The sequence below is a fragment of the Myotis myotis genome, unplaced genomic scaffold (assembly GCF_014108235.1).
Source record: "Myotis myotis isolate mMyoMyo1 unplaced genomic scaffold, mMyoMyo1.p scaffold_m19_p_2, whole genome shotgun sequence".
In the NCBI taxonomy this organism is placed as follows: Eukaryota; Metazoa; Chordata; class Mammalia; order Chiroptera; family Vespertilionidae; genus Myotis; species Myotis myotis.
In genome coordinates this window covers 209967922-209994982 of record NW_023416324.1, presented here as the reverse complement: position 1 = coordinate 209994982, position 27061 = coordinate 209967922, and the positions used below count along the sequence as shown (strand labels likewise).

Here is a 27061-nt window from a genome sequence, read left to right as displayed (position 1 = left end):
TCCACAGGCCTCCACGCACCTCCTTGTCTTGAGTCTGCCCAGCCAACTTTTAGCAAGAATGCTCCTGTTAAGTCAGTTTAAAGACACCCCCCACCCCTGCTTTGGCCTGCCTTAGGCTAGAATCAGGTTAGGTGAGTTCAGCAAGACTCTGTCCATCCTGCATGACACCACACTTACACTCTGCTCCTCAGCTGTCTTTGTTGTATTCAGAGTTGAGCGCCATCTCTCTGCCCTATTCCCATCCGTAGTCTGCAATAAGTCTTTCTTATTTTAACAAGTGTCAGAATAAGTTTTTCTGTTTTATTTTTATTTTTAAAATATTTTTATTGATTTTAGAGAGGAAGAGAGAGGGAGAGAGTGATAGAAACATCAATGATGAGAATACTTGATCGGCTGCCTCCTGCATGCCCCCTACTGGGGATCGAGCCCACAACCCAGGCATGTTTCCTCATTGGGAATTGAACCGTGACTTCCTGGTTTATGGGTTGACCCTCAATCACTGAGCCATGCTGGCCAGGCAAGTTTTTCTTTACAAAAATTTTTAAATTGATTTTTAGCGAGGGAGGAAGGGAGAGAGAAAAGGGTGAGGAGACATCAATTTGTTGTTCCACTTACGTATGCATTCATTGGTTGATTCTTGTTTGTGTCCTGACCATGAACTGAGCCTGCAACCTTGGCATATCGGGATGACGCTCTAACCAACTGAGCTACTGGCCAGGGTTCAGAGTAAGTGTTTCTTGTACATGAATGGGGCCCTGGCTTAGACACCAGACCCATATTTCTCACAGTCTGGAGGCTAGAAATCCAAGTTTAAGGTGACTGCCTGCTTCCTGGCTTGTAGACAATGGAGTGGGAGGAGGGGGTGGACAAGCTCTCTCCTGTCTCTTCTTCTAAGGGCACTAATTCATCGTGAGGGGTCCACCTCCATATACCATCATATTGTGGGTTAGGACTTAGACATATTTTTTGTGTGTGGTAGGAGTCAGGGGACACAAATATTCAGTCCATAGCAAGTTCAAACGTAATATGATTGGTCCTTATAAGAAGAGACCAGAGATGCATTTGCACCAAAGAAAGACCACGTGAGGACACCGGGGGAAAGTGGTCATCCACAAGCCCAGGAGGGAGGCCTCAGGAGGAACCAACCCTGCCCAACCTGGGTCTCCACCGTTCAGCCCCCAGACTGTGAGGAAATACGTTTCCGCTTTGGAGAAGTTGGCTGCCACTTTACCAAGTCCCCGAAGCCACCAGAAGGGTTTGCAGCTCAGGAACTGGCACGTGATCCAACAGACAATGGGGCGAGTCTGGGAGATGCGGGACTGGCTGGTGGGTCTTCTGGGTCCAGGACACTGGGAGAAAACGTCTCCTCATCCACAGGATGACAAAGTGATGGCCAGAGAAGAGCAGCCTCCGCCTCTTCCCACCCCAGGTTCAGGTCCCAGAGGCAATCCCTCAGACAAGCTCACTTTTTTAAAAAATATATTTTATTGATTTTTTTACAGAGAGGAAGGGAGAGGGATAGAGTTAGAAACATCGATGAGAGAGAAACATCGATCAGCTGCCTCCTGCACACCCTCCACTGGGGATGTGCTTGCAACCAAGGTACATGTCCTTGACCAGAATCGAACCCGGGACCCTTGAGTCCGAAGGCTGATGCTCTATCCACTGAGCCAAACCGGTTAGGGCAACAAGCTCACTTCTTATTTTCATGGTGTCCGTCTTCATAATGTAGGCAGTGTTTTGCATTTCTCTTTCCTGATTTATGACCTTTAAAACAGTATCTATGTTACACAATAAAATTAAATCCAATGTTTGTTTAAATATCTTTTTATTTGTAACAGTTTTTATTGATACAATTCACATAGCATACAATTCACACATTGGAGTGCACAATCCAGCCCTGGACAGTGTGGCTCAGCTGGTTGAGCATCATTCCATGCACCAAAAGTTCACAAGTTTGATTCCTGATCAGGGCATATGCCTGGTTTGCAAACTTGCAGGAGGCAAGCGATTGATGTTTTCCTCACATCAATGTTTCTCTCTCTCTAAAATCATTAAAAAATATTTTAAAAAAGGGTACAATTCAATTGCTTTTAGTACATTCACAAAAAGTCAATTTTAGAATGTGTTTATCACCATAGAAACTTCACGCCCCCTAGCCATCAGTACCATCAATGCTTCCACACTCCCCAGCCCCAGACCACCACTAATCCACTTCCTGTCTCTCTAGATTTGCCTGTTCTACACATCCTATATAGTAAAAGCCCAGCGACCGAATGGCGGTACAATCAGAATGACCCCACTGACGACCAGCGGGCAGCTCAACGCAGGAGCTACCCTCTGGTGGTCAGTGCGCTCCACAGTGGGAGTGCCGCTTGGCTGACCGGAATGAGCGGCTGCTCTCCACAGTGGGAGCAGCCACTCAGAGGGCGGGTCCACAGCCGCTCAGCTGACCAGGATGAGCGGTGCTCCCAAAGCAGGCCAATTCCCGCATGCTATGCCCCACCAGTGCACAAATTCCATGCACTGGGCCTCATTTTATATAAGGGAATCATATCATGCATGGTCCTTTGTGACTGGCTTCCTTCACTTGGCATGTTTTCAGGTCCATCCATGTAGTAACATATTTGCTTCTTTTTTTTTTTAATATATATATATATATATATATATATATATATATATATTTTTTTTTATTGATTTTTTACAGAGAGGAAGGGAGAGGGATAGAGAGTTAGAAACATTGATGAGAGAGAAACATTGATCAGCTGCCTCCTGCATGCCCCCTACTGGGGGTGTGCCCACAGCCAAGGTACATGCCCTTGACCGGAATCGAACCTGGGACCCTTGAGTCCACAGGCCAACGCTCTAGCCACTGAGCCAAACCGGTTAGGGCATGTTTGCTTCTTTTTATCCTACATAACAAAAGGTGAATATGCAAATAGAACGGCAGAACCAAACAACCGGTCGCTATGACATGCGCTGACCACCAGGAAGCACATGCAGAGAATGGTGGACGTCAGCCGTGGCGGAATGGTGGAGCAGGTGAGCAGGGGCACCAGACCAAGGCAGGGCACTGGTTGCTGTCATGGAGTGAGTCTCTGGTGGTTACTGAAAATTCTTTGCTCTTACGCACTGTGGTCCCACCCGGCGCTTGCACCTGCTGCTGGCACCAGAGCCACCGCTCACACCCGCAGTTGGTGCTGGAGCCGCCACTCGCACCTGCTGCTGGTGCCCAGCACCAGTCCTGATTGCTTGGCGCCATCAGCGGGTGAGAGCAAGGCTGACGCCATCAGCACATGTGAGTAGCAGCGGGAGCGGGGCTGCTGGCAGACAGAGAACTGGGGCCACATAGGGAGGGGCTGGGCAGGGGCAGGGAGGATGGACTGAGATCCGCTTCTGTGCCTACCACAGCCTCTCAGCCCACAGGTCCTTTCAAGGTGCACAAATTCGTGCACTGGGCCCCTAGTTGTCAAATAAAATGTCGCTGTGTGAAATACATTTTATTTATCCACTCATCGGTTGGTGAACATCTATGTTGTTCCCACCTTTTGGCTGTTATGGTTAACGTTGCTGTGAACGAACGCTCATGCACGTTTTTGTGTGGACATACGTTTTCCTCTCTTGGGTCCATGCCTCGGAACAGAACTGCTGGGCCACATGGTGATTGTTTGACTTGGTGAGCAGCTGCCAGACTTTCCGCAGCAGCTGCACCGTTTACATTCCCTCCCTCCAGGAATGCAGGGGAGCCCGGGCTGTCCGCAGGCTCGCCCACACTTGCTCTCACTGGTTGTTTGGCTCACAGCCACCCCGTGGGTGTGCAGTAGGACCTAATTGTGGTTTAGATTGCATTTGTGTGATGGCAAGTTCTGTTAAGTGTTTTTAATGTACTTGTCTGTCCAGTGTGTATCTTCTTTGGAGAAATGTAGATTCAGATCCTTTGCCCATTTTTAAATTGGGTGGTCTTTTTGTTGTTGAGTTGGAGGAGTCTTTTAATATATTTTTTATTGATTTTTTTTTTTTAAGAGAGAGGGAGATAGAAACATCGATGAGAGAGAAAAACATCATTGATCGGCTGCCTCCTGTATGCCCCGCACAGGGGATTGAGCCCACAACCCAGGCATGTGGCCCAACTGGAACTTGAATTGGTGGCCTCTTGGTTGGAGGAGTCCTTTATATATTCAGGACACTAGACACATCAGATTTGGATTTGAAAATATTTTCTCCCTTTTTGTGGGGTGTCCTTTCACTTTCTTGTGTCTTTGATGCAAAAAGCTTTCCATTTCGATGAACTTCCATTTATTTGTTTCTTTTGTTGCTTGTGCTTTTGAGATCAGATCTAAGAAACCATTGCCAAATCCAAGGTCATCAAGATTTACCCCAATGATTTCTTAAATAAGTCTTATTTCTTACATTTGGGCTTTTGATCCATTTTGAATCACTGCAGTGTAGACGCTGTAGGTAAGAATCCCACTTCATTCTTCTGTGTGTAGCTAGCCAGCTGTTCCAGCACCGATTGCTTGAAGACACTTTCTTTCCCCATGGACTGGTTTGGCACCCTTGTCAAAAATCAACTGACCATTGATGTAAAAACTTCTTTTTGGATCCTCAAGTCTATTCCATGAATCTACATGCCTGTCTTGTGCCAGTGACACCGTGTTTTTATTACTTTAATGTTGCACTGAGTTTTGAAATCAGGAAGTGAAGTCTTCCAACTTTTTTTAAAAAATGTATTTTTATTGATTTTAGGGAGGGAGAGGGAGAAAGCAAAACATCAATGATGAGAATCATTGATCGGCTGCCTCCTGCACACCCCCTACTGGGGATTGAGCCCGCAACTCGGGCATATGCCCTTGCCTGGAATCGAACCCGGGACCCTTCAGTCCACAGGCTGACACTCTATCCACTGAGCCAAACCAGCCAGGGCAGGTCTACTTTATTTTTCCAGCGGTTTTGTCACTTTCAGAATACAAGTTTTGTACTCAGTAACTTTTTACATCATCTGTCAACTATTCACTTTGTAAGACAGGACTATTAGGGTGGCTACTTATTCCTCTGCTGTCCTCTCCACCACCCGTACCTGCCTTCAGTTACTAATACTGTTCCCACAAACTAACCATTACTGAGCTCTCACTAGGCACGTGCCAGGCACTGTTCTGGAAGCTGTACCTGTATTAACTAGTGGAGCCTCATAACAATCAAAGGAGTGGGTGCTATTTGATCACCACTTTGCAGGGCAGGACAGAGGCACAGAGGCCAGTCTGCAGCCAGTGAAGAGCAGAGCCAGGACTTAGACCTGGGATTCGACTCCTGCCCTGCCTCTCCCACTGAGCTTCTCACCGCTCCTGCAATGGCCATCAGCCCAATCCTGGGATATGTTAGGTTGAACCATATGAAATGAACTTTTGTGACCCACAAAAAAAAATGGTAAATTCATGTGACCCAACTTGTTAAAAAAAAAAAAAAAAAAAGACCTGAGATGTGAAGCAGGTGCCTGAATATTTGTCGCCAGATTCAGATGGGGTTTTCTCAGGTTCTGCTGTCAGGTTTGAACATCTCCCCAAGGACACACCGGCTGTGGGGGAGCCAAGTGCACCTGGATGGTGTGGCATCTTCTGAGCAAGAGACTGCAGTCTGTCCTGAGATGGGGGCCGGGGGGTGGGGATGAAGCTCTTGTGCTCCCTCTAATAATAAGTCCTATGAGGGAGAAAGGGAAGGTCCCCTCCCTAAGAGCCATGCTACCCCATCTCCCCGTCATCCAGTCAGACAAAACCCACCAGGCGCAGGCACCGAGCGAGTGACCTCACACACTGCTGACAGATCTCTGGGCAGGGACCTCTCCCGATGGCTACGTGGACGTCAGTGGCTGTTTTTCAGGCCTGTCCTGCCACTCCTGCCACAGGTGCACAGGAAGGCAGCCACCTGGTTGGCCGCAGGAGGGGGAACAAGGCCTTGGGCTGTAGACAGGGACCGTGTTCTGTCTCAGAAGCTCGACCTAGAAGTTGTGTTTTCCCAAGCCCAGCAGTTTAGACGGCTGGTTCTGTTCTCATTTGGTCTGCCCAGCTGCTGGGGAGCTCCCTGGCCAGGGAGACTGAGCCCTTGGGTTAATTACTGCAGGGTTCTCAGCTGTTCAAAACCTTCTCGGGTGGAAGCCAGAAGTCATGGAACCAGGAGCCAGAGGAGCAGTGGGTGAGGGGACAGCCTTGACAAGGGTTGGTGCCCTCCCAGCCCACCCTGGCTTCATCCAGTGGGCTGAGAGGACCCCAGGGAACACAGGTGGGGAGGGGCCTTCCGTTCAGTCCAAGAGGAAGCAACACCTACCCAGAGGCGCTCACCCCTCCTCGCCAGGTGTGCAGTGTCTGCTGGGCAGGTGATGAGGCTCCGACACTAACCTGCCCCTATGTCCTGGCTGCAGGACCCTGGTTTGTTCACAAGGTGCCCCACTCTGGGGACTTGCTCTCTTCTCTCCCCTCCCGTCTGATACAAGGGGGCCATCCTGGGGGCCGTGCTGCTCTGCAGACCTAGGCTGTCCTTCAGATGGGTTGTCCCAAGGTCAAACCATGAATGGAGATGACATTACAAATTGGTTGGACCTTAAAATCCAAATTCATGCTCTCCAATCAGCTTTATCGATAATAAAGTTTACAAAGGGAAAAAAATCCATGGAGGTTAACGCCTTTGGGGGCAGCCTTGAGCCCTCTCTCCTGAAACAAGCCCCAGAAAGCTCTGTCCACACGGGCAAGATGAATAAGTTGGACCAGGTTATGTTCAAGGACACATTCATCCAACCCACCACTGAGAGGGGGCAAGCCACAGACTGGGATAAATACACATCAACAGAAGACTCCTCTCCAGACTATGTACAGAACTCCTAGAAATAAGAAAAAGACAACCCACTCACTCAATGAGGGGAAGAAAAATGGGCAAAGACTTGAAGAGGGCTTCATCGACATACAAATGGCCAGTAGAACAAGGTGCCCAACCTCATTGTTCATCTAAAACCCAAGTGACCAGCCTCCTACTCTAGGACTGAAAAGGCAAAACTGAAACCTGAGTCTTTCTGATCAGAGGCTCCGTCCCAGGAGGGCTGCCCCACTGGGCGCCCCCAGGGAATGAGCTGCCCGGGTGGCAGGTGGCATCTCCACAGCACACCCTCACCCTGTCCCAGCCTATCCCGAGCTTTGCAAGCCCAAGCTCTCTGGCCGTGGACTTTGCCTCCAGTTCCCTCCGCCATCCAGGAGGGCCCTCTTCCTTCTTTCTCCTGTTTTCCTCGTCAGTTATGCCGGCACCACGCATTAACTATTCTATTCTTCTCTAACCACACTGCTGTCACTCAAGCTGCAAACTGCAAGTTAGCTGTGTCCAACATACTGAATGTCACGAACAAGCTGAGCAAAAGAAAGACAAAATAATATAAATCCATCTACATAGAAGTTCAAACACAGCCAAGACTGTTCAGTGAAGTCTATGTAGCTCTTAATAAAATAAAAATGAAACCAAATTACAAATGCTGACTGGTATCCTGCAGCAAAGGGCTTCCTGGCCGGAGGGCCGGTCTGGGTTCTGGCAGTACTCACCAGGATGTTTGCCTCTGAACTCTTCCTTAAACCAGACTTAAGTGTCAAGTACGGCTGACCCATGAAGGTGGCTGCTGTGTGGGCCTTTGTTCGCTCCAATGAATACTGTATTTACTTTTATGACCTAATGCCTCTGTAGGCCACACTTCTCACATGCATCTCAACTATTCTAAAACTGAACTCATCTCTTGCAATTTTCACCTAGCACCCCCAGTCCCTCTCCCCTTTGGCAACCACCAGTTTGTCCTATGTAGTTTGTTTATTCATGTTTTGTTTTTAGATTCCACAATATTCCATTGTATATATGTACCGCATCTGCTTTATCCATTCATCTATACACACCTAGGTTATTTCCATTTCCTGGCTATTGTAAATAATGTGGCAATGAACTTGGGGTGCACACATCTTTTCAAGTTAGTGTTTTCGTTTTCTTTGGACAGTCATACATGAGTTATTGCTGCATCATATGGTCTTTATATTTTTAAAATTTTCAAGGAATCTAGTTTTACAATTCCACGAGAGTTCTATTTTCTCCACATTGCCATCACATCATTTTTTGGTGCTAGCCATTCTGACCAGTGTGAAGGGGACACCTTGTGAAGACACTTCTAATAACAGTCAATACATCTTTGTGATTGCTGAAACTACTTCACTGCATTTCATGCTGCCTGCACTGGGACAGCGTGATCAACTGACCTGCTGGTTTCTATTTCTCAAAAGGCCATGTGGATTAGCCCAATCCCCTGAGGCCTTTCCTTCCTTTGTTCCCTGTCTGCTGCAAGGCCCTCTGCCTGTGGGGGGTTGGCAGGGGAGCTCAACCTCCACGGCCCAGTTCATCTGGCCACTTCCAAAGACTTCAGATCTGAGCCCACATCCTGGATGGATCCCAGCCTTCTTCCCAAGTTGCTTGTCCAGACCTAAGAATTCACAGTGGGCCTGGTCTTCTGAACACCTCTCCTACGTAAGCGTCCACATCTCAAGGGGAGAGGCCTTGCTTATTTTTGTCCTGAAATGCCAGCTGGACTCTGCAAAGTGCTGACGAGGCATTCACCCATCTTGCTCACTTGGGGCACGCAGAAAAGCAGGTCTGCACTGCAGGCTTCTGAGTCCACGTGAATCCAGTCGTTTAACAACATAGCAGTCAGTTGTGACATGACAGGTGACCCCTCACTAGCTCCTGGGCTGCACAAGCACGTTCCTGTTTTATGCACACCCATGTTTGAGGAGTGCACGGTGGCTCTCAAAGCAACACTAGACAATTCAATGGAGAGAAATAACGCTGACTGCACTGCGTCCCAAGATTAGCTTCCCTACCAACGCCAGTGGACTCTACAGAGAATGACGTCTAAACATTTACTTACTAAGTAGTAAGTAAAGGGGCCTCACAGGCTTTCCTCACCTCTACTCAGCCTCGGAAGAGAAATTCTGGGCTACTGGTTAATATGTACATAACTAGAAACAGATCTGGCCTTTTCCCATGTGAATTTTACTTCAACTGGTGTTTTGTTTTAGAACCTAAATTTAAAATAGGGTTTCAACTCTGGCTCCAAGTGTGGCTCAGTTGGTTGAGCGTCATCCTATGTACCAAAAGGTCGCCAGTTTGATGTCAGGTCAGAGCACATGCCCAGATTGTGGGTTCAATACCCCATCAAGTGGGTATAGGAAGCAACTCACATCAGGTATCTCTTTTGTTCCCTCTCCCTTCCTCTCTCTAAAATCAATAAACAGCCCAGCTGGTGTAGCTCAATGGTGTAGCCAGGAGGTCACGGTCAGATTCCTGGTCAGGGCACATGCCTGGGTTGCAGGCTTGATACCCAGTAGGAGGTGTGCAGATGGCTGATCAATGATTCTCTCTCTTTGATATTTCTATTCCTCTCTGAAATCAATAAAAACATTAAAAAAAAGAAAAAGTATGGTTTCATTTCTACCCAAAGTGATTGATGTAGATTAATCTTCACTTCAAGGGCTGATGATGTGCAGGTCTGTAAAGGAAGAGAGATTTAAAGTGGAGTTTCCACAAGAAAAAAGTTACAAGAATACTGTATCACTACAAATTTTATTCAGAAACCCATCTTTGTTTTTTTAAATTGTTTTTTAAAAAAATTCCCATTATGAACTGGTTTGGTCAATCAACTACAACACTTTCTAGCAGACATACGGTAAAAATGGCCTGGCTCAGAATCGCCCAGATCTCTCACGATCTCTTGACCGCCTCCTGTCACGCTCCCGTCCCCCACCGCCTCCGCCACCACCTCCGCCACCGCCACGACCACGGTCTCTAGACCGAGAGCGACGCTCCCGGGACCGGGACCTTGATCGATGCCTGAAACAAAGGAAAAGAAACAAAACCTTGGCATCAAAATGAAAACATGCAACATAAAACCACAGCAACTAACACTTTCAAGTACTGTATCCCACAGAATCGAAGATGTTAATAAAAAAAGAAAAATGCTGTCAATTTAACTGCAAGCTGCAACTATAATATGAGCCCTAATTTCAGATAATAATGTGTCTGGGGGGAAAAGGGCATCTCAGAATTGAGAGGTACGGTGGCCATCAAGCTGATTTCTGGATGGGGAAGGCAGGGTTCTTTCTCTTCTGTTTGTTTTTGTTGATAATAGGACAGAATCACAATGTCAGCATTTCCTATCGTATGTTAGGTGAAAATCCCTCTGGGGTCAGAACTCAATCTTCATAGGAAAAGTGACCATTATACCCTCTGACATCAGGGTTCTCTGTTTTATGACATGACCGCTTGCATTTAAATACCAGGACCAGACAGATATGACTGCTAGATTCTGCCAGTGGTCCACAGGGGAATGCCAAGAAACCTACCAAACCCACCAAAACCAAGGCATCCCAATGGAGACATGCAGTATGTGAAGGAAGTGATGACTTTCGACGAAAGAATAGAACACTGCACACGGGAACTCATTTTCATCAATCCCACTAGCCATTTCCTTGGTTAGCTGCTGAGGTTCGATCTCTCCTTAAGCAATAAAATATGCCCACAGAATATTCTTCAAAGAGCACATTTTAATATAGAGTACATTTTTGTAATTTAAAATATGTACTACATGCCCGGCTGGTGTGGTTCAGTGGTTGAGCAACAACCTATGAACCAGAAGATCACAGTTCGATTCCCAGTCAGGGTATATGCCTGGGTTGCGGGCTCGATCACCAGTGTGGGGCGTGCAGAAGGCAGCCCATGATTCTCTATCAGTGATGTTTCTATCTCTCCCTCTCTCTTACTCTCTGAAATCAATAAAAATATATTTTAAAAAATTGTTCTACATTCTAAGCAGTGCCATTTATTTATTTATCCATCCATCCTCACCTAAGGATATTTTTTTCATTGATTTTTAGAGAGTAGAAGGGAGAGAGACAGAGCGAAGCACCATGTGAGAGAGAAACATCGACTGGTTGCCTCCTGCATGCCCCTGACCAGGGCTCAGAACCTGCAACTAAGGTACTTGCCCTTGACCAGAATCGAACCCAGGACCCTTTGGACCTTAAGCCAACACTCTATCCACTGAGCCAAATCGGCTGGGGCCTAAGCAGTTCCATTTTAAACAGAGATGACCAAACTTTACTTAAAAATTAATAAGTAAAAATAATATATATATATTTGGGACACACCCCCCCCCCCCCCCCGCATACACGCAAAGGAAGCGACATAATGGACACACTGAAACACTCACTTCTTGCGCCGGCGCCCATACAGCTCCCGCCGCAGCTCTCTGGAAATGGGCTTCAGATGCATGAAGTTGCAGAAGCCGCCTCGTGTACACTCTCTGGAGGGGAGAACCAGATGAACATGACACCACATAACCACGCCCTTACTCTACCTCCCTAGCGGGCAGGCTGTCCATACCTACCCCATTTCATATTGGCGGCAACAGGCTTCCCGGAAGTCGGTCACGGGGGAAAGCTCAGCGTGGATGGGCTGCCCATTGAACCAGCGGTTGTTCAAATCAATCACAGCTTTCTCCGCATCTTCTTCACGGCGAAACTGAAAAGACAACAAAAATGCTTGCCGCCACTTTAATAACACATTTTCAATCATTGATCCAAATACATGCCATGTGCTTAGGCAGATAAAGTAATCAAGGTGGAATAATGTAGTGCAATTAAAATCAGACAACCCTCAATTTACAATTAGACTATTTAACCTTGCGATGGTCCAAAATCATGCCAAATACGTTATCTTGATTTTCCAATTCAATTGGTTAAAAGAGCAAATGTAATGATTTGTGTAGGCAATAAACATCATTAAAAAAAAAAAAAAAAAAAAAAAAGAGGCCTGGCCTGTGTGGCTCAGTGGTTGAGCATTGACCCATGAACCAAGAGGTCACCAGTTCTGTTCGATTCCCAGTCAGGACACATGCCCAGGTTTCGGGCTCAATCCCTAGTGGGGAGCGTGGTGTGCAGGGGGGCAGCCAATTGATGTTTCTCTCTGTCCCTCTCTAAAGTCAATAATAAAAAAAAAGAAACTATATAAACCGACTTCTCCCCAGTTCAAACAGCCTCTAACCAACAGGTATGAAGGTGCCCGACCTGAAAGGATGATGCAGGACCCTGGCAGTCTGCCCTCCTCCCTACACCCACACGCCGGCTCCAGCACGTGCACAAGTTCAAGAGCAAGGAGCATTTGGGCAAGGTTAAAAGCTAAAACAATAAGGTGAGCATGCCTTATCCTTCCCCCAAACTCCCACCTGTCACCTTCCACGTACCTTCACATACACGTTTCCAACGAGGTGATCTCCAAGGTTATCACAGACATTCATCTCCTCCACCTCGCCGTACTTCTCCTCCATTTCTGTGAAAACCTCCTGGAAGAGAAACGGTGGTTTAGGAGCATGATCGCGTTAAAGATAAAAGACTAATTGAACACAATGAATCTTTTAGTATTTTTATTAATAGAGACAGATTTTAATTCCCCCCAAACAGATAAAGGTGAATAGGTCTATCAGTCTCCAATAGTCAATCTCACCTCAAAAAACTCATCATAGTGTTCCTGCATCTCGACATCGCTCACAGCACCTGCAAACAACAGAAATCTTGCCGGTTAGCGCAGGGGCTGTGACCAATTAAAACTTGTGCTTAATCAACCTGCTACAGTGACACACATTAGATTATCTAAAGAGAGAACCCGACAGAAGTGCGTTCTACTGGAGCACTGACGAGACTGCATCACAAGGTCAAGTGTTAAAATCTTAAAGTGTGGGGAGACTTTTAAATGCCCTATGACAGTCTCCATTCTGGCTATTAAAACCATACAAGTTTTAATCAGCATCAAAGGATCACATTTTTCAGAAAGTATCTTAAGGAAAAAGTTGCTCAAAAAAATTTTTAATGAAAAAATTTTAAAATTTAAAAATGAGGCCAATTAATGCTCTGCCCCCCAACCCCCAATTAGGTTACAATGAAAGCTGAATCAGGGTGAGTGATTAAAAGCTTACGCTCCTGACTCGTTTCTTTCAGTGGTTATCAGCCACACAGATGCTATAAAATTATTTCTGATGCGATTAAAACCCAAATGACCATAAATACTCAGTAGGACAGTTACCAAGTTCCATTACAGTATTTTGAATGCCCCTTGAGTAAATGGAAAATTACAATACTTTGTTGAAGAAAGCATTCTTATTTTCTATTTTCCTCATTTACTTTTTCATAACCTACATGCACTAAATGAAATCATGCACATTCTGTGGGTGGATTTTACACATTTCCATTCTATCTCCATTATCACCTCTTTTATCAGATTTTAAAGTTCTCCTAACCTAAATCTGAGAAGTCACCAAGCTGGTGTGTCAATAAACTGATATTCCAAACAGTTGGCCCAGGGAGCCCAGGAGGCCGAGAGGCTGTTAGGCTGGGCCGGGGTCCCGGACAGTGGCCTCCCCTGGGAAACCCACTGAGGGACCTGAGCTGTGGCTCAGGGCTCTCTACCCAGACTGCTGTCTTTTAGCCGTTTCCTACAGGACTTGAAAACCTTTTTATCTTTGATGGTAAGAACTTAAATCTTTCGGTTCTGGAAGTGACTTAAGTTTACTTGCTAACACTTAGCCTCCCTGCATTTTGGCTGTTTTGAGTTTATGGACTCCAGCTCAGTTTAGAACCCACTTACTGAGCACAGGCAACCACTACTCTTGATGGCCCATCCCAGTGGGAGGCAAACAGAGACAAGTTCCGAACGGAGGAGCCATTCCAAAGGGCAGGCAGTGCTTAAGCTCACTCCTTCCCCACATCAAGAAACGCAAGAACAGAGGGAAAGCCTCTACACCCTCGGCTTGGGGAGCACTGACAATCCAGCCGGGTGACGGCTCTAGTACCAGCTGATCATGACTGTCCTATTCTGTTCTTTATAACACGGAGTATTATATTTCCATAACTTCTAGAAAACTATTTAAAAATGCTTGAATGTGGGCATATTTTATCTTTTATAAATTTTTGAGTCAATCAAAATGACTTGAAAGGCAGAGATGAGTGATTAAAAACTAATAAACTAAAACATAATTTACATGACTCAATCTATTTTAAGTAATACAACCTGAAAAATACCGAATTTTTGTACAGAAACATTCTTAAACTGGGATTATTAAGTGTAACCAAAGCACAGAAAACTTATCTTTCTACAGATGAATGGATATGGTCAAAAGAACCATTAGTATTAGGAAAACTGATGAACCCAGCTGACTGAAATTTACTGAAAGGGTCTGATGCCAAATATTTCAGGCTTATCAACTTAAACTGATTTTTTTTTTAAAACTGCAGAATCAGAATCTCATTTAATTTATACAATCTAGAACTGGAATATTTGATATAGCTAAACTTTTATTTTGTAGCGTATACAGAACAAGAGCCCTGTGAATCACAGATAAAGACACCAAGAAAACTAACACAACATTCTTTTGCCAATAAAGAACCCGCAGTCCCCAAGTAAACAAGTAGGGCAAAGAACTGTGAATTGTTGTTACTCCGTTATCTACTTGTCACTCATTTAATTTTAAGTTAAGTCGATATATAAACATTTCTCTCCATCTAATTGATCTTACTTCTTAAGAAAGAGAACCAAACAAAAACCAGGTATTTTAAACCATTGGCTATTAATCAGTCCTGCCACCCTCAGATATGGGAAAAGACTTCTCTACTGTCAGGTCAGTATTAGCAACTCAAAACATTTAGTGTCTGGGAAGAAAAACTTGACAAGACAGCCCCACCCCGCAGACATGGGAACTCCCGTGTGTGCAGGTATATAACTGGGAGACCTCCAGCGTGGGTGGTGGCTGCTGGGACCATCCCACCCAGTGCAGGCCACCCATAAGCTGACGGCTCTGGGCCAAGGCTGCACTGGAGTTAGGTCTGTGCTACCAGGTTACCTTTGCTAGCGTCTTCTATTCATGTTCACAGCTTTCAAACAAACTGAGGTTTGGACCCCTTGATTTTAATAGGAGGCCAGGGTGTTCATTTCAATTTATCCCCAGGTGACTACACTGATCTGCAGCTCAACAATTCTAAAAATGTTTTAGTTTTTTGAATTTTCCAATGATTCTAATATATATCCTGTTCTTGACAACGTTCAAAACTTAAACCAATGTCTACTGAGTGCCCCGTTTAGATCCATTTCCCCACCAAGTACCCCAAGTTTTCCAAATGCAGTGAACATAAAGTATTCCGGTTAAAGACCGAGTGAGCACAGGGCTGATGCTGAGGAAACTGAGGGGTCACTGCAACTTGGGACCCTTGCTTGGGAAACAATCCCAGAACAATGCTCTCAGTTAGAGCATGCGCTCCAAAATAGAGTTTAAGGGGGAAAAGTCAAATAAGAAATAAAAATCTGAAAAGTAATTTCAGAACAATTTTTTTAGGTGAGAGAAACTTTCAAATACTGTTGCTCTCAGAGGGATGAACACAACTCCACACTTAACTCCACGGAAATTCTCCCCTGGGATGAGAGCCAAGGTAAAGGAGAGAGCGGCAGCTCCAAGCTATCGTAAAGGGTGCCCTTCACAGTCATCTTTTTGCTCCTTAAGTAAGTGGGCAGCAGTTCAAATCTCTGACAGAGTTTCCATGGGTCAGGGTCAGTGGGACAAAAGCTCTTGACTCTTCTAGTGGAAGCGGCAGACCAGGTGGAGTGGACGCTGAGCTCTGACACGTAAGCCCAGGGAACCAGGGAAGGAACTTGTATGAACTTACAGCGCAAACCGTCAGCAGACTGGGAAGAGTTTTGAGGGTTACGGTAAATGTTCAAGAGGGCAATGGTCTGAAATACAAAACGCAACAACTTTATATTATGGAAAATTAAATGTAAACACTTAACCGGCTTCCTGTGGCGATCGCTTCAGTCAAGACTCAGTGCTGAAAAAAAGCAAGTTATTTCTTTCGATGGAGAGATGTTTTCGTAGCTGATGGCGGTCTCGGAGCACCCTAGCACTGCAATGCAGAGATCTCATGATATGCCAGTATTGTATTTCTGTTCACAGAGCGTAAACATTCTCCATTTCAAAGTTCCAAGCCAGGTAAGAGTGCAAATAACTCGGCAGGCTACTACCAACACATTCTTAGAAAAACTTTTAATGGACAACTGGGAAAGAAAAAGTGCCCATATGAACCAATGACACAATTACTATATTAGAGAAATACAATAATTACATATCATGAAATCTCCATTTCCTAGAAGAAAAATCATAGTTGAAATAAACCCACACTTATTGGGCAACTTACCTTATTGATTCCTAAATATTCCTAAAATTAGTTTTACAGAAAGAACTTAATAAATACCCGGGTTCAGTCATTGTAAAGACCAATGATGGCTGATAAATGTTAAAATGTCACATGGACAGATCCCTTCTTGTTAACAAATGTCAATCAAGGGAAGAGACCTGGTCAGCGACCTCCCCTAGGACAGCCTCCTGAACGCAGCCAAGTATCAAGTTCTTGCTGTATACGCCAAGGACTTCCACCACCTTGTCCTGTTTGCAACAGCTCTATGTCAGCAGCTCAGAAGCCAACATTATGTGTCTCAATTAAGAGTGGGCTCTTTAACACCATTGTTTTAAAAAAATTTCTCCAACTGTGGGACTTACAGTGTGAGCCGTCAGCCGTCTGTGCACTGTTTTGGGGATTACGATAGATGTTTTGAATCAAGATGGTCTGCGGGGAAAAAAAAATAAAAAGGGGAATTCTACTGGCTGCTGTGCATATATTAGACAATTGCAAAGAGACAACTTGTTTGCAAATGGCTCAACGCTTGTATGTTTGTTTCCCGCAAGTCACACAATTGTCTTCTGAAAAGGACACCCAAACCATCATATTATGAAAACAGAGTTTGAGCAGTGACTTAGGTCAAGTCAGCCAGCAACCAAGAAAAAATAATTGTTACTTTGAGTAGTCCCACATTTTAAAAATATTTTAATGCAAGATAAATAACAGGACATTAGCATTTTCCTACACTTCAAGTTAGCAGACAAGATGTTGAAAAATTTACATTATAATCATATTCCCCATACAAAATCCTTTTAAAAAAACAAATGCATAACCCAACTGTATGCAGTCCATCCAGCTCTCTGGTCTCGTAGGAAACAGGCACACCAAATGGTTTCCTAACTGTCCCGGACACCTATCAGATTTACATTTTCTTGGTGGGATCTCTGTTTACATAATACAATAGCTTAAAACATTTGCTCTTTTCCGATCCTTCTTAAGGGAATAAAATCCTTTTTAGCCCTTCTGCTTTAAACTGGATCAGGCAGACTTGAAACCTTACATTGTACCGTTCTTCTTAAAATCAAGTTGTCTGAAAAAACAAACCATGTTTAAGTTAGTAGACTAATATATTACATGAATCTTAATGTCCACATCACTGTAAGAAGCGTAAAAAGAAACCCACATTGAATTATGCTAGATATTTACAAGCTGAACCAATAAAACACGATTTAGAAAAATAAATGCTCACTTTCAACATATGTCCAAAGCAGTTTTGTAAGTGGTTTTACAGAATGAGCCAGTTCCATTTCCAGCTATGTTTAAAGGGGAGGGATTGTGTAAACACTCCCAGTCAAAGGCCTGTTGCTGGGAAACCCACTTGCAAGAACTGCCAGCAGCAGGCAGCCCACCTGTGACATGCAGACCCTCCACTCAGGGCCTGGCGCCTTCCCCAAGCATGGAGCACTGCCCAAGACAACCTATCTCGGGCCTCGGATGTTTCCCAAAGCCAACTTCATATTTTCAACTGGAATTACCAGGGCATGACAATAATGGAAAGCTATACTGAGCCCAATTATTCAACAGGAAAATTAACGTTGTTTCACTGAGGTAACCTGGCAGTGGCTATTTAGGAAGAACTGTCATTTAAAAGGGGCAATGCAGTTCCACTAAGATTAGGGGTGGTTAAGATTACCTAAAATCAACCAACCAAATCAAAATACGACACTCAAGTTAACAAATACAGCTGACCCCATCAAACTTTAATGGAACCATTGCCTTGTTTTGATCCAAAGTGCTCAAATTAACTTGACATTAACATACTGAGGTAATCAACTGTGGGGAAGCACTGGACTTGGTTGGAAAGTTTATAAGGAAAAATCCCCAAAAGGTCGGGGGCCTCCAGGGAGAGATGGCCAACAAGTCCTACGCTTCCCCACAATCAATGATTCAGAAAGAAAAGAAGCCAGGTGTCTCTCGGTAGCTTAAAGAAAACTGTAACAGGGGACAATTTCTTTCTCAACCCAACACTTGGTACATCTGTAAGTAGCCCTCCAAAATAAAATACTCAGGGGATACTTAAAGTGCTTGGTTATTGCCCAATCTATGGCCACTGGCTTAGTGGCAAAATTCAATTATAAATTAAAGCACTTAAAAAAATTAGAACAGAAAATTTAAAGCAAATTCTCCAATATTCTGAAACTTGACATGTTCAAAGCTATTAAGATAGATTTTTATTATACTAACCACTTGGTAATCAGGAATGACGGGGGGAGAGAAGCCATCACACCCCTCTTCTAAAAGGAAGTTAAAGTGTGGGGTGTTCTATGGGCTTAAATTAGAAAATACTAATGTCTCTTTCTTATGCCAATTGAACAGAAAGATGTGAGCTCAAAGTAGAGTCTAGCAGTTTCCAGAGGTAGATACAATAGTTACCCACTAGTAATAAAATCAAAAAATAGAAGTTGCATGTTCAGACTTCATGGGCAGTCAGAAGGAGATCAACAAATTTTTCAAATTCCAAACACTCTGGTAAACACGGGCATAAGTTTCTGTTAGTATTAGAGGTGCATTCATTCTCCCTTTAATACATCAGTGATCACTTACAGGGTACATAGTCTTGCCTTTTCTTCAGTTAACCAAAAATACCAAAAATCTAAATTTTTAAAATTAAACCAAATCATAGCCAACCTAAACCCAAGATAACAGGCATCTCTCAATTAACTGAATAAAACTGGCCACAAAACACTGAACTGAATGCCCATCTTCTAGTGTTAAATTTCATTTTTAATGTTTCTATGTCATGATGCAACTTGCTATTGCCTTGACTAAGGGTCTAAGGAAGGGAACACACCAGGCCTGGAGAACCGAGGGCATGGCAGTCACCCCAGCCTCTCCTGTAAGGTGGCTGCCTAGGGAGAGCAAAGAACAGAAAGCCCGCTTTGCATCTCCCGTGCCTGGAAGAGGCTCAGTCAATGTTGTTGACTGCAGGGAGGGTGGTAGGGCAAGGGCCTGTCCTAGCCAACATGCACATACTAAAACCTTCTTTTAAACAGGTTTCTCGAGTGATAAAAACAGGGGATGATGCTCTCAGACCTTCCACTGGGGTGTCTCACCTGCCTCATCCATTGAAACAAACGAACGTGCTCACTTATGAACATAAATAGAAAATAAAACAACTAGAGAAATAAAGGTCCCCTTTATACATGGAAATTATTAACTGGCTTTGTAAAGTACAAGTTTTGATAATTTACGTGAAAACAGAAAAAAAAAGAAAAAATAAACAAACCTGGCTAAAGGTTGGTTTATTGTGCAACCGAGAGCATCTGTCTCCATGACGACATGCTCCAATTTTGAAATAAAATGAACAGTTGACTCTGTAATGAAAAATAAGAGCAGATTATTTTGCTGGGAAGACATCAAACAGATGGAACTACGTCATCAACATGAGACATGCTATCAAATGACTTCCCCAAAATACAGGCACATTATTTTTGATTGGTAGCAGGTACCCCTCCCCCTTCCTGGCAATATTTTAGGACTAGTTTCAATCTGCTCCTCTGTAAACTCCTTCAATGAAGAACACTCAGACCCAATTCCTCCTTATTCAAATCCCCTCCCCTTTCAACCTGTTTTCATGTAAATGAAATATTAGTCTAAAACTAAATTTAACTTAAAATGTATCTGGTTCTTTAGTTTTCCACAATGAAATGACTTCGCTTGAGGACACCAACACAGTGTAATGAGGTGAAGGTCCAGATCTGCTCCTAGCTGCCTGGCTTGGGCAAATCACCCCACCTTTCAGGGTTTCATTTGAAAAAATGAGGAAAATGCCAGCCTGGCACTGTTCCAAGCATCAGCTGTAAAGTAGGTGTGCGCCATACACAACGCTCATTTAAATGCAATCATTATTTAAATAAACCAACCAAGCCGGCTGGTGTGGCTCAGTGGTTGAGCACTGACCTATGAACCAGAAGGTCATGGTTCGATTCCCAGTCAAGGTACATACCGGGTTTAAGGCTCCATTCCTAGTAGGGGGAATGCAGGAGGCAGCTGACCAATGATGTTTCTAACTCTCTCTCCCTTTCTGAAATCAATAAAAATATATTAAAAAAACAACAACAACAAAAAAACAAAGTCCAGGGTCTCTCACCCATGATACCAGACCAACAGGAAATTTCCAAAAACAGGTCTGAAGTAAATAATTCTTCTGGTTTCCATATACTGAAAACAAGCTATTGGGGAACTCAACCTGTACTTCTGTCCCTATGGCAAAGTTTCCCTTAATATTAATCAAATACTGGATGACCCAGATCAAATTAAAACTAGCAATCCAGCCAGCATGATAGCAATGCCAGGTGGCTTAGCAGATCTGTGATGAACTATGAAATCTGAGTAGACGAGTCCCATTCAAATTCTCACTTGCTCGGCTGGTGAGGTTCAGTGGTGGAGCACCCACCCGTGAACCCAGAGGTCTCTGGTTCCAGTGACAGTCAGGGCACATGACTGGGTTTCGGGCTCTATCCCCAGTAGAGGCTGTGCAGGAGGCAGCCAATCAATGATTCTCTCTCATCGATGTTTCTATCTCTCCATCCCTTCCTCTCTCTAAAATCAATAAAAGCATTTTTTTTTAAAAAGTGCCATATATTTAGACAGCCAATCAAGAGTTAAGATAAAAGGACCTCAATGAAATCTGATAGACTATGCAACTGATTAGCCAGGGATTTACTATTAGGTAGCAATCAACTTGGAAAAGTGTGAACTTACCAGGGGAGGAAAATGATTACATTACTATACATATTTGCAAACTTAAGTCTTACTTTAGATTTTCTAACTTGAATATATAACATTTTATCTTCAGAAAGTCACCTGAAAATTAAGAGCTTATTTTTAAGTAAATCTCAGAATGGGCAAAACCCCTGCCTGAACAATTACTACCCAACCATTCCACAATTAATCCTTGTCCCTTAACTTCCAGAGATGGCTTTCATTTGATGATACCCAGTTAAAACAAAACCTCCCAAGTCTCTCTGAAATGAGAATATGACTAATCTAAATAATTAAATTTCTTGAATTAAAGCCATGACTTTTACAAAACAGCTTGGATAGGTGGTTATTGGAATAAACCCCTAAAGTAAGTTTTGAAGAGTGACAGTGAAAGACACCAAATGATAGAAAAAAAAATTGCCTGACCCAGAAGTCATGGGCCACACTGACAGAAGCTAAAGAATGAAATTAATGATGCACGTTCTTAGCATGCACTCAGAGAAGCCTCTTTTTCCAGCAGAACTGGCCTATTCAATCAAGATCCTATTTAAAGGCAAGTCCCCCACGATGCTCTTCCTTGAGCTCAAAGCATTCAGGGTGCACCCCTCTCCCAATGCATTTAAGACATTTTGATGCATTTTACTTTAATGATCCTTTATATGCACGCACCCCTCCCTCCTTGATAACAAGATCTAAATTTTATCCATCTTTGAGTCTCCGGAGATTGCCTTTGGGTTGACACCCAAGTGACTATGACTGTCATTTTGTCTCGCAAATTTTGGTAGGAAAAAATATAACTAATCCCACAGAAATTCTATCATGTGTAAAAAGACATTTTACAAGATGTATCCTGGAAAACAGAAACAATTCAAATAGTGTTTGGAAAAGTGGCATTAAAATATGTACGACAAACTTAGGGGTTGACCCTAAAAACATACATTCACAGAAGCCTATTTAACCCTGAAAAATCCCAAATAATAACTACTTATTCGAAGGGTACATTAATCCAGACAGTCTTTAGTTTTCAAAGAATTATCCCCTAAATGTCTGAAGACATTTACGTTAGTCTAAATTTCAATACGTGCAAACGTGGCAAAGTCAGAATTAAATTTTCACTTTTAACCTAACAATTGGTTAGGGAAGCATGCAACCTTAAAAACGAGGAAAAGGACCCACCTTTTCCCTTATAATATTGGTATTCAGTCTTCAAGTATTTAAAGACCTCAACAATTACCTTACGTTATCTGAGGATAAATAAACACGGGCGAGATGTGCACCACAGCTTGCCCAACACCCTAGAGACTAAAGTTGGGGGGATTGTCTAACGTCGGCTTCAGCACAACTCGAGGCGGCTGCCGAAGGCCACGGGGATCCGGGTGCCCCACGGACCGGAACACCGCGGGCCGCGGATGAGAGCCGCGCGGGAAAGGTCGCGCCGCCCGGGCGGAAGCCCGCTGCCCGGCCGGGGGCCCATCGCCGGCCTGCCCGCCCGCCCGCCCGCCCGCCCGCGCGCCCACGAGGCGGCGGCAGCGCGCGGCTCCCGAGGCCGGAAAGACCGACGCGCCCCTCCCCCCCGCCCGGGCCTTCCGCCGCCGTCCGCAGCCCGCCGCCGTGCCCGCCCGCCTACCCGGCCCGGAGCCCCGAAAGGCGGCTCTCACTCACTTGTCCTTCTCGGTGCCGAAGATGGAGGCCAAATACTCCGCCATTTCCCACCGGCAGCCGCCGAAAGCGCTGCCGACGCCTCCGACACTGCCCGACGCCTGCGGGAAACGTCACCCTGACGCGACGACGCTAGCCCCGCCCCGCCCCGCCCGTATGTCGGCGCTGCCCAATCGGGCGAAACGCTGCCTGCGTGTGGGCGGGGCTTGGAGCTCGCGAGAGGGACTGTCTTCCCGGCCCCGGCATGCCCAGCGCCTGCGGCGCCCCCAGTCAGCGGGTTGCGGTCCAGCGCCCACCCCGACCCCGACCCCGGCCCCGGCCCCGGCCCCGGCATGCCCAGCGCGCAAACCGCGGCCTGGAGGGGAAGGCGATGGGCGAGGCTTCTCCACGCAGTCGCGCGGGGCTGGATCCGCGGAGCTCGGAGAGGTGCAGGCGCGCCTCCTTCCCCGCACCTCCCTCCCCACACCTCCCCGGGGAACTCGCGCTGCCTTTGGAACCTTTCCTCGGTGAAGACCCCTCCTCCAGTGCCCTCGGAAGCGGGGAATGGAGTAGAGGCGCCCCCGGCCGTCCCCCGGTCTCGGGAGGAGCGCCGCGTGGGGCCTCGGCCTTGTCAGGGCTCCGGTTCCTAAGCGGGGCCCACCCGGATGACCGGGATCATCCGGTTTTAAGGTGGTCTGAACGGTCTCTTCCTGGCAGTGCTAAGCTTAGTGTCTGATTGAACACGGGGAGGGAGGAGAATCCTGGGGGACGTCCTTAGAGTCCTGCTTGGGTTTGAGAGGAGCCAGACCAGAGGCGAGATGGCGGTGAGAGGGGGAGCGGTGGTGGTGAGACACGAGGGGCCGGATTTGGGGCCGGATGGCAGGCGTAGTGCTCAGGGTCCTGGGGGCCAGGCTACAGAGAGCATCACCCCTACTGATTGCAGGCCGGTGTCCCCCGAATTCATGTGGGAGCCCTGACGCCCAGCACCTCCGCCGGTGACTAGTTGGAGGTGATTGGTTGGAATGAGGCTGATAGAGCGGCCCTGTCCGATCGGCCGTGTCCTTTTGGGAAGAGGAGGGTAGGGCTGTGTGACACAGGGTCCTAACCTACGGAGACCTCCGCAGACCCACCCTGCAGACACCCTGACCGCGCACTCCCGGGCTCCAGCGCTGCGAGGGAATGCATTTCTGTTTAAAAGGGGTTTTAAAATCGTGGGGGCTAAAAACAAATATTAATACTTTCCCTCCCACCGTTTAACTTCTAGACTGGGCTAATTAATCAGATGGACAGAGAGACAGATTAGCAGGAGAAAGTCAAAGTTTAATGTACATTCCCACGGGGAATTCACCTAGGCATGATAATTCCATGAAAATTCCAAAGACAGGGAGGCGACATTGGGTATATAAGACACTATTTGGACAAAGGAGGGAGGAGGAGTGGGTGGGAACGGGGATTAGATTTCAGAAATGAGAGTGGCCGGTTTATAGGGAGTTGAGCAGAACACACATGGCAGGCAAATCCTTGCTAGGCAACTCAGAAACAATGAGACACAGGATCTCCAGTTAACAGGCACCTGCCTGCCGCCCTCTTATTTACCATATTTAATTTAAATTAGGCTAAGCAGCAGCCCAACAACTCCTTCCTGAAGCAGGTTTCTCTGAATTTCTTGGGCAGGGAAGGGGGGAGAGTGAAAGGCTTGTTTCTATAAATCACTTACTGGAGAGTATTATGCTGAGCGAAATAAGCCAGTCAGAGAAAGACAAGTATCACATGATCTCACCCATTTGTAGAATCTAATGAACCCAATAAACTGATGACCAAAAATAGACCCAGACACATAGCAGCATGAGCAGGCTGTTGAATCTCAGAGGGAAGGCAGGGGAGGGTGCGTGGGAAGAGATCAACCAATGAACTTGTATGCATAACCCAGGACACAGGCAATGGGGTGGTGAGGGCCTGGTGGGGGGTGTGTGGGGGACGCGGGGGGAGGGGGGAGGATAGGAGTGGGCTGGAAGAGTTAATGGGGGAAAATGGAGGACCTATGTAATACTTCCAACAATAAACAGTATCCCCAAAAGGCAGCTTCAGGTGGCAAAACTTTGGTCCCTTCACAAAGAAATTGCTGAGATGGCTGCTGCACTGGGCTGGGGAGCAGCCTGCTGGTCCTGCTGCTGCACCCTGACCCCCTGCGCCCCAGGGACACTAGGAACTCCGGGTGGCTGCCCACCTCTGCTGTCAGTGGAATCTTGCCGTCGCTGCCTCTGTGCGTTGCTGGCAAGGCGGTGAGTGCATTGGCGAGGTCCTGGCCTGTGCTTCTAGGCTGCTCCTCCAGTGGCCAAGGGAGAGTCAGCACCTACCGAGGCAGGGAATGGCTGAGGAGCAACTGATCTGGGTAGTCTGGCCTCTGCATGGACCGTGTTATTTTTTCACAGCCTTTCCTTTCTGTCCTGCCTGCCCCTGGGCCACCACATGCAGAGGCCATGTGATGACCCACCTACTGCTTGGGACTTGGCCCTGTACCTTGCTTTGACTCGTGGAATATGAGGTGATGTTATGTAAGCAACTTCTGAAAGAGCAGGTTCCGAGTGTCTGCTCCCTGAACTGCCCTGCAGGCAAGGGGCCTGGGAAGATGCCGGAGCTGGCCAGCAGACCCTGAGCAACGGATGACTGGGTTACTCCAACACAACGTTTGCTGTGAAAGAGAGGCTAAGGGACGGCCTGGCTATAGCAACCAGGCAGCCTCGATTGCCTGTCTCGTTAGCCTTTTATTGTAACTGCAGTTTGAGATAAAGTTTATCTTTAGATACAATCAATAGGGTGAGTAATCTTAGAGGACACATATGTTTACATTGTCCTCTAGGCAAGGGCATCCAAGGATTAAGCGTAAGCATTTTAGTAAACACCAGGGTCTGCATGTGCACAGACTTGTTTGGAAAGGTCAACTAACTAGGGGCACCGCCTTTGGCATGCCCCTGAGTCGGAATTCCGATAAACAGGGCAGGCAGCCTGCCTCACACTTCCCTTTTCTCAGAATGTCCTTCTTACAAACTTTCCAACCAAGTCTCATTTGCACCCTAACAGGAAGATATTTAGGGTCCTCACTGTAGCTCTTCTGACTAATCCAGCATGGGTATGAATACAGCATGGGTAGACGTGACCAGCCACCATTCGTATATGAGAGTGTCCACTACAATGTTCTGTGATGACAGATATGCTCTATATCTGTGCTGTCCAGTGATATGATGGCCACTGACCACATATGGCTCTTGAGCCCTTGAAATGTGGCTAGTATGATAAAGGCCCTGAATTTTAAATGTTATTTACTTTTAATTAATTTAGATTTAAATCTAAATAGCCACATATGGCTACCAGATTGGGGCATCTGAAGTTCAGGGGAAAGGCCCAGTGGAGTGGCATATTTGGGATTCATAAGTGTAGAGTTAACATATGTAAGTATGTATGGAACCCTGGCACGTGTATACAAGATTTCAGTGTATGCCTGTTTTTCTGTGGGCAAATATAGTCCATAATTTTGTCAGATCCCAAAGGGATCTTAGCCCCCAAAGTTGAAAGGATTCCAGGGTCCTGGATGTAGCCTGTTTTGTTTCGTTTTTGTTTCGGGAGGCAGGCAGTGTTATGCTCAGAAACCGAATCTGTCTTTGCCAGCAATTTAGCGCAGGTTCACTGTGGGGATTTCACAAGCCAATAGCATGCAGGATGTCTCTTAATTAGCAAGACATACTCCAAATGACTGACAGATTAATGGCACCATTGTTCCAGGTGAGGGGAGATGGAGGAATAAAGTCCAAATTTAATACGAAACGTGCCTTTTTATACCAGGAGGTGACCAACCAAAGAGGAGGAATGCCTCCCCAGGACAGGAATGAGTGCCCCAGCGGTCTTAGGAGAGATTTTAGTTAGCAAAGAGTCCTCACCCAAACCGAACCTCTCCAGTGGTCTGCACACACTCTCAGTATTTGGGGTCTCAGTGTCCCCTCGCCGCAGTTGCTTCTCCACTTGTTCATCCGAGAGCCCCAGTGGGGGCTCTCAGCAGCTGGGATGCCGACTGCTTATCAACTGACAACAGATGGAGTGAATGTCAGTCACCCACCTCACAAGCGTCCTGAAGAGGAGATTAGGGCTGTGTTGACCTGACAAGGTCCTCAACCATGTGAGTTGTCTTTGGGTTTCTGACTCCCTTACACCCTCACGCATTCTAATTCCTTGGCTGCTTCAACCATCTCTGCTCTTCCTCCTCTTGGCCATGCTGGGTGTCCTGCATGACCACAGCAGCACCTATGCCGGTTTGATTCCTGGTCAGGGCACAGGCCCAGGTTGTGGGCCTGATCCCCAGAAGGGGATGTGCAAGAGGCAGC

The 27061-nt window shown here is 46.0% G+C and overlaps 1 protein-coding gene across 6 annotated transcripts; it reads right to left on the bottom strand.

Annotated features, from left to right (window-relative positions):
• Nucleotides 1-4802: 4802 nt before the first annotated feature.
• On the bottom strand, nt 4803-22865 carry U2AF1 (U2 small nuclear RNA auxiliary factor 1). 6 transcript variants are annotated; one of them, XM_036351498.1, is made up of 9 exons: nt 22710-22864; nt 19570-19657; nt 15774-15840; nt 12568-12617; nt 12308-12406; nt 11453-11586; nt 11276-11368; nt 9733-9897; nt 4803-9556 (listed from the first exon to the last, which is right to left on the bottom strand). In XM_036351498.1, the coding sequence occupies exons 1-8, from the start codon at nt 22751-22753 to the stop codon at nt 9750-9752; spliced, it is 723 nt and encodes a 240-aa protein (XP_036207391.1). In that variant the 5' UTR covers nt 22754-22864; the 3' UTR covers nt 4803-9556; nt 9733-9749. The 6 variants fall into 6 exon arrangements, with proteins under 6 accessions (XP_036207391.1, XP_036207393.1, XP_036207392.1 ...); XM_036351500.1 differs by lacking the exon at nt 9733-9897; XM_036351499.1 differs by lacking the exons at nt 4803-9556; nt 15774-15840 and adding an exon at nt 16664-16730 and having other exon boundaries at nt 9612-9897; nt 22710-22865.
• Nucleotides 22866-27061: the final 4196 nt, after the last annotated feature.

Coding starts and splice junctions, on each gene's coding strand:
- U2AF1 (XM_036351499.1), bottom strand. CDS start 22,753: ATGGCGGAGTATTTGGCCTCCATCTTCGGCACCGAGAAGGACAA. Junction 12,618..16,663: donor GACGGCTGACGGCTCACACT/GTAAGTCCCACA, acceptor TGTTGTTTGCAG/GTGCTGTGAGCGATGTCGAG. Junction 12,407..12,567: donor ACTATGATGAGTTTTTTGAG/GTGAGATTGACT, acceptor TTTCTCTTCCAG/GAGGTTTTCACAGAAATGGA.